Consider the following 7,244-nt stretch of genomic DNA (forward strand, 5'->3'; position numbering starts at 1 on the left):
CACACAAAAAAAAAAGTACTACAACAAAGGTTTAATTGTAGCACCAATCATAGGTGATGGTTCATCCACCTGGCATGGACATGTAGGAATATAAAAGGCAGACATAAACTGTGTATCACCCTTTCGTAGAGAGATTTGTAGTAGATAGAAAAAGAAATGATGCAGAGGGAATTCAGAGCTTCAGCTACAGTAACGCTAGAGAGAGAGAGAGAGAGAGAGAGAGAGAGAGAGAGAGAGAGAGAGAGAGAGAGAGAGAGAGAGAGAGAGAGAGAGAGAGAGAGAGAGAGAGAGAGAGAGAGAGAGAGAGAGAGAGAGAGAGGAACTGCATCTCTTAATCTCACTTTTTCTCTTACAAATTTCTCAACTTTACAGTATTTACAGCTTTAGTTTCCTCAGCTTTCCGACTGTTCCACTTCCCCTAAAGTTCTCTTTATTGCAAAATATATAGAGAAAAATTCCTTGAGCTATTTCTTTCCATGTTTTTTCCCTGCTCATTTCAAAATGTTTCTTTATTGAAAGTTCTGTGTGTGTGTGTGTGTGTGTGTGTGTGTGTGTGTGTGTGTGTGTGTGTGTGTGTGTGATGGTTAGAACATCTATATCCATGTCTTCGCTTGCATGCATTTGTGCATGTGTTTTTTTTTTTTGCTATTGTTCAAAAACAGACTCTACGTTGTAGTGCTCACTCATTTACAAAACATCAAATTATTGGAATTAATCATTATTCCGACTAAGGAAGTTAGAGAAAAACAGAAAATGATTATGGATATACCCACTTTATCCTTCCTCCTCTTCCTGTATTTCTAAAATATATTATCTGTAATATCATCTGTAGTAATTGTCTCTGACCTTTGTTGTGTGAAAACAAGAAAGATAATAGTCTGTGTCAACAATCATTTTGATACAGAGTGAGACATATTACGTTTTCCTTCTTTATGATATGAACGTCACTATTATCTGACACTTTCCCATATATTTCTTTCTCTTCCTTCTTCCTTAAGCTCCATAAAGTCATCTACTCGTGTCTGTTATTCCTCAGTCTGTGTACCCAGGTCCTCCACATGTCTGTGAAGTCCCTCAGAACCATCCTCCACACAAGCTTCCTCCCTCCGACCGCTCAGAAACCTCATCTCTTCCTCACTGTTTTCATCCAGGTCCTCAGGCTGGCGCTCGAGGTCTTCTTCCTCCTCATCTTGGGAGCCTTCGTCGTTACCTTTGGCAAGCGACTGACGCATGACCTGAACGTAGAACTTCTGGGCATCTGTGATTACCTCAATCAGCCTCTCCATATCCTCCATATGTCCCCTTTGGATCTGTACGACTGAATCTAAATGTTGAACCCTCAGGTTTCTTTCGGAGTACGTCTCTTGTGCTTTCTTCACATCTAAGCTCAACCTGACGTCTCGAATGCGTGTTTTGACTTGGTACAATTCCTCGATCCTCTCTTCGAGGAGTTTGTCAGTGGAGAGCAAGGCGTCTAGTTCCTTCTTCTGTTCGTTGAAGATCTTGTGACAGCCTTCCCTGTAATCCTTTTCCAACTGGGCGCATTTTCCGACGAAGCCTTTCTCTTGCAGCTTCATGTCACTGAGGTACTTCTTGTCCTGCTCCTCAATCTGACGCTCGTATCTGCTCTCCATATCATTCTGGCGAGATTGTAGGAGACTTTCCATAAGGAGGAGTAACTTTCTAGAATGGTGATTTGCGTCCAGACTCACGTCAGAGCTCTCGATAATTTTGCGCCATTGAGAGAGGGTTTGCCTTCCTAAATTAGCCAACTTCGTGATAAACTCCTTATTTTCTTTGACGGTACAAACTTTCCGCTCGAGTTTCTGTACATTGTCGTGGTGCTCAGCATCATAAATCTTTTCCCTGGTCTTCTCATGTATCAATTTTTCTTCCTCAACTTTCCTTCGTTCCAGAATATGTTTCACTTTGTCCCAGTTGCGTCTGGTTGGCTTTCCAATTTCTTGATTAAACAACTCCTCTATTTGCCCAAGTTCCGTCGCTTTGCAAGACTCTAAATGAGTGTGTTTATCCTGTGCATCTTTCCGTGCGCGAACGAGTTCGGCTTCAAATTTCCTATCAATCTCTGTAACCAGAGCCTGATGGAGCAACTTCTCAGTATGGAGAGACGAGACGACGCGATACCTCAACTTTTCCAGCGCCAGGAGACAGTCACATCCAATTTCCCGCTGGAGCAAAAGTGTTGCGAAATCATCCGCGCTCATTTCCCTCATCTTACGGCGGATGTAGCCAGAGAAGCTGCGCACGGAAGATCCGGAACGATCCTTTCGTCTCTGGAAGGATATCCCGGTGAATACAGCCACAATGGAGAGACAGAGGAGGAGAATAAGCATTGCTACGAACATTCCAAAATAAGGATTCTCAGGTTCACAGTGACAGAGGCGTTTCGACGGCCTCGTCTCAGAAATGACGGACGTGGCGTTCATCGTCGCCTCTACCGTCAGGCTGCCTGTGTAATTCTCCAGCCTCAGGGAGGACCCGGGAGTGATTAGGACACTGTCTCCTGACGCAGTGGCTGTCGACGATTCTCTGAGGGTCACATTCCCCCCGTTCAGCAACAGACCAATGGGAGATACGACGCCGACGGTAGTCTTGTACAAGAGGATGTCTGAGCCTCTCTCAGCGATCAACCTCTCCAGCGTGTCGATGCTCGACGATAGAAATGTGGCGGTGGCTCCCTCCTGGAGAGGCTGGGAGATATTGATGACCTTAATGGCGGAGTTGACGACTGTGAGTTGGATGATGCTCGCGTCGGAGGCCAGCAAGTTGACGGTGCTGTCCTCAAGGTGCATTTGACTCGTCCATCTCGGAAGTCGGTTCAGGGTCGAGTCTCTGGCCGTTAGTTCGAGGTTGACCTTACAAGGCTCACCCCCTTCGTCCTCAACCACGATCAGATCTGTTACGTTGTTGATCGTAAGGTTAACGCACATCCCCTCGCTCATGTTCAGCCTCCGGGCGTGACTTACGACAACTTTATGAACTAAGGAGCCAAGGCCTTCGTCTATGTAGACCACCTGTAGGGACAAAGGAATCTCAGGAAAATGTATTACGGTGGGCTTATCTATCCCCTATTCTCTGCTGTGTGTGTGTTCATACATCTAAATCTACTAAATCATCCTTTTTCATATATGTCTGAATGCACTGATCTATGTCTCTAAGTATCATGGTTTCTCTCTTCTGCCTTCAGTAGTGAAGGCTCCCATTATAGATGCAAAGCTGAGTGAGGATCGAAGTCTTTTACTTAGTTTCATGAGAATCGTTAAGAACTGATTAAACCCATGCAAGAATGAATATGTCTAAGGCGTTCATAACCCATTTCCCTCTAGTATTCAACACTTCTAGATGAGAAATGCAGTAAATCATAGCCCTTGTAATTATCCCTTCTAGATGAGAAATGCATTAGATTTCAGCACCTACGATTAACATATATCAAAAACCACTTTATCAACAGCCTACGTTATATACCCTCATGTGTGTCAAACCTAAAATGTCCTTCTGTTTGTCTCTGTGTCATTGTATTGCTGGTTATGACGGCTTCCAATACGCACAGGTCAGTACTACGCCAGCATACATCCCATACGTCAAACATACACAGGAGAAATACAGGCTTTACACGACTCTCCATCACTAAAGCACTGTCTGCAAACAGTCCAAAATACCTGCGTGTAATTCCAGTAGTCACAGGACAGTGTCATTCCGTCCTCCACACACTGGGGAGCATCCATCCCCACCACACCTCCATGAGGCTCAGAATTCTTCAGAACTGAGGACCCGGTAGACATGCCAGCCATCACCAACGCCCTCACCGTCAAGAGTACGAGCATCAGGGACATCTTGGCTCCTGGAGAGAGAGAGAGAGAGAGAGAGAGAGAGAGAGAGAGAGAGAGAGAGAGAGAGAGAGAGAGAGAGAGAGAGAGAGAGAGAGAGAGATAATCAATACATATATATATATATATATATATATATATATATATATATATATTATATATATATATATATATATATATATATATTATCCTGGGGATAGGGGAGAAAGAATACTTCCCACGTATTCCTGCGTGTCGTAGAAGGCGACTAAAAGGGAAGGGAGCGGGGGGCTGGAAATCCTCCCCTCTCAATTTTTTTTTCTTTTTTATTTTCCAAAAGAAGGAACAGAGAAGGGGGCCTGGTGAGGATATTCCCTAAAAGGCCCAGTCCTCTGTTCTTAACGCTACCTCGCTAATGCGGGAAATGGCGAATAGTATGAAAGAAAGAAAAAGATATATATATATATATATATATATATATATATATATATATATATATATATATATATATATATATATATATATATATATATATATATATATATGTGTGTGTGTGTGTGTGTGTGTGTGTGTGTGTGTGTGTGTGGTCATGCAATCAAACAGTATTGTTCATATGAGCAAATTATCAGAACGCTCAGCGATAAGGTCTGATAACTTTACCAGTTACTGTAACTGGATATTTCAACCTTACTAGATCGGGTAACTAGTTACTTTAACTTTACCAGATACCGTAACTGGATACTTTACACTGTGAGTCAATTTTCTGGATTTCCATGTCCAGCTGTGTCGTGTGTTTCAGGATCCAGGACAGCCACAACGTCCTTCACAAAGTTCCTGGACTCTGTTTCCAGCTAGATTCCTCTCGTCTTATGATCCAGCACTGCTTCATTCACCGTTCCCTGTATTCACTGCTTCATTCACTGTTCCACTTATGATCTGTACTCACTGTTATTCATTCACTGTTCCATTTAAGATCCGTCTCAGTGTTATTCATTCCTTCGTCTCATACTACCAGAGTGTCCATCATTATTTGTACCACAATGCCCCTCACCATCTGTACTCACTAGTCTTCTTGCCCTCCACACCTGGCCTTCTTGCCCTCCACACCTGGCCTTGCCCTACACAACACAGGAGAGAGAAAGAGCGAGAGAACCACTCCCGCCTCAGTACTCACACTCTCTCCTAATATCGTCATCATCACCTGTATAAACCCTGCTGGTTACGTCCCAGTTGACGAAGATTAGATTACATTGTTCTACCAGTTCGGTGGAATCACTTTTGTTTTGTTTTGAGCTGAATATGAAGGGCGTTGAGCAACGGTTATATTCGATTCATTGTCGTGTTTCGTGCTGTCTTCTCCTCCTTTCCTTTTTTGATTTCTCTTCTTTCTTCTTTCGTCTATCCTTCCTTCTTTCTATAGCGTATCCGCCTCTATGCGTCAGGTGAACTAAAACCTGAGGAAATTATTGTAATTTCTTGTATGGGGGTATATATATATATATATATATATATATATATATATATATATATATATATATATATATATATATATATATATATATATATATATATATATATATACACACACACACAGAGCAAAACTCTTGTAACGCTTCCCCATGCTCTCAACACACACCAATCTAACCCGCTGGAGTTCTTGGGCAAACATCCGCCTCTGTCTGTCTCTCTCGCGGTCATCTATCATCCTCAGGGCCTGGGCGCCGGCACACACGGGACTCGGTTCCAGGCCAGTATCAGCTGGTGTACATGTTTAACAACCTCGGTCCCTGAGATCCTCATCCTCCGTAGCCAAAACCGTGCACGAATGCGATTTGCTTACGAGGGTATTCTCTTCTTGGATATATATATATATATATATATATATATATATATATATATATATATATATATATATATATATATATATATATATATATAATATATATATATATATATATATATATATATTCAGTCTTACTGAAGTGCTTTATGGCTATGGTACATCAAATTATCTTCTTTTTTTCTAAGTCTTGCGGACACAATTTGAACATTTCACTCAAAGTTTTGCGTTTGCTGGTAAACTTGAAGTTATTTACCTGACTGCCTTAATGAAAGTGCTTCGTGGATTCAGAGAAAATGAAGGAATTATTAGTTTTCATGACATGGGTTCAAGGATTTCCCAAAATCAAGGATTTCCGTAAATCAAGGCCATATATCGGGTTAAGAGAAGAGAAAGTCAATGAGAATAAAAAGAAAGTTATCAGGGCTTGATCCTCTCTCTCTCTCTCTCTCTCTCTCTCTCTCTCTCTCTCTCTCTCTCTCTCTCTCTCTCTCTCTCTCTCTCTCTCGAAGGTAGAAAGGTTATAGAATTCCACAGCATCGCTGTTCGAGGAAAGACGGAAGTACCATAACGATCAATCCTCGTGTGGACGGTCGCCACACAGAAGCTAGAGGAAACAACAGCCTGAGGCGCGTCGCGGGTCTGATCCGTAATGGAAGGGGACACAAGGAGGCAGCTCAAGAAAACAGTGGCCCAAGATGATGCCTGAAGAAGAGGGAGAAGACTGCAGTATGTCCATTCTCCACACTCAGGTCAAGCTCTTCCCAACTACAGTACATAAACGTCCTTACACCAACCTTATTTCTTCCAAGCTTCGTTCGTTACCTACTCTCTATATCGGCCCTATGTACTCCCTTCTACACTACTTCAACACCCACTCTTCCTACCTTCTCCTCAGTGGCGTATCTAGGTTATGGCAGGTAGGGTAGGTTCCCTGGGCGTCTCTTGAAGAAGGACACCACTCACCAGGTTTGTTTTTTGACATATGTTACCCGATTGACATTTTTAACTGTTTGGTTTTGTGAGATAATGGAGAAACTCGCCTACTTTTCAATTATAGTAATATTTTGCTTCTATCAGTTGCATTACCGCTTCTACGTTACAATTTTGATGAAATAAGTCTTTACCTTTAAGTCTTTAAGAGTTTATATAAATCTAGGTTTGGTCTAACTCTTCAACAGTTTATAATTACACTGTAAATATTCTTATACACAAATCTTTATATATGATCAAGCCAGGGGCGCAATTTCAGTGCTTGCCATATGCGCTATTTCCCCTGGATACGCCCCTGCTCCCTAAACCTACTTCTATCACCTACAATAGTCTATCCACATCTACAACAACATCTTGGCTCTATACCTTTACTCCCCATCAGCTTCACTCCACTGGCATTCTTCTCCTCCCATCTACACCTCTCCTACTTCTACGCTTATTCGTCTCTCTCTTCTACAATCTGATGTTTCTTCATACTTTTACACCACTAGTTTTCCAATTTACATCATTCCATTCTTACTTACACCGTTTTTAACAAGAGTTACATATTTCCCTTATCATAATTTTTTCCTTCGTTTACCCTA

General features: G+C 42.0%; 1 protein-coding gene across 2 annotated transcripts; it reads right to left on the reverse strand.

The window, feature by feature from the left end:
* Positions 1-532: 532 nt before the first annotated feature.
* Positions 533-5,010, reverse strand: LOC139755632 (uncharacterized). Of its 2 annotated transcripts, none has more exons than XM_071674221.1 (3): positions 4,575-5,010; positions 3,681-3,862; positions 533-3,035 (listed from the first exon to the last, which is right to left on the reverse strand). In XM_071674221.1, the coding sequence occupies exons 2-3, from the start codon at positions 3,852-3,854 to the stop codon at positions 1,026-1,028; spliced, it is 2,184 nt and encodes a 727-aa protein (XP_071530322.1). In that variant the 5' UTR covers positions 3,855-3,862; positions 4,575-5,010; the 3' UTR covers positions 533-1,025. The 2 variants fall into 2 exon arrangements, with proteins under 2 accessions (XP_071530322.1, XP_071530323.1); XM_071674222.1 differs by having other exon boundaries at positions 4,892-4,990.
* Positions 5,011-7,244: the final 2,234 nt, after the last annotated feature.

Source organism: Panulirus ornatus, chromosome 19 (genome assembly GCF_036320965.1).
Source record: "Panulirus ornatus isolate Po-2019 chromosome 19, ASM3632096v1, whole genome shotgun sequence".
NCBI classification, from domain to species: Eukaryota; Metazoa; Arthropoda; class Malacostraca; order Decapoda; family Palinuridae; genus Panulirus; species Panulirus ornatus.

Coding starts and splice junctions, on each gene's coding strand:
- LOC139755632 (XM_071674221.1), bottom strand. CDS start 3,854: ATGTCCCTGATGCTCGTACTCTTGACGGTGAGGGCGTTGGTGATGGCT. Junction 3,036..3,680: donor ACTACTGGAATTACACGCAG/GTATTTTGGACT, acceptor TTGTCCCTACAG/GTGGTCTACATAGACGAAGG.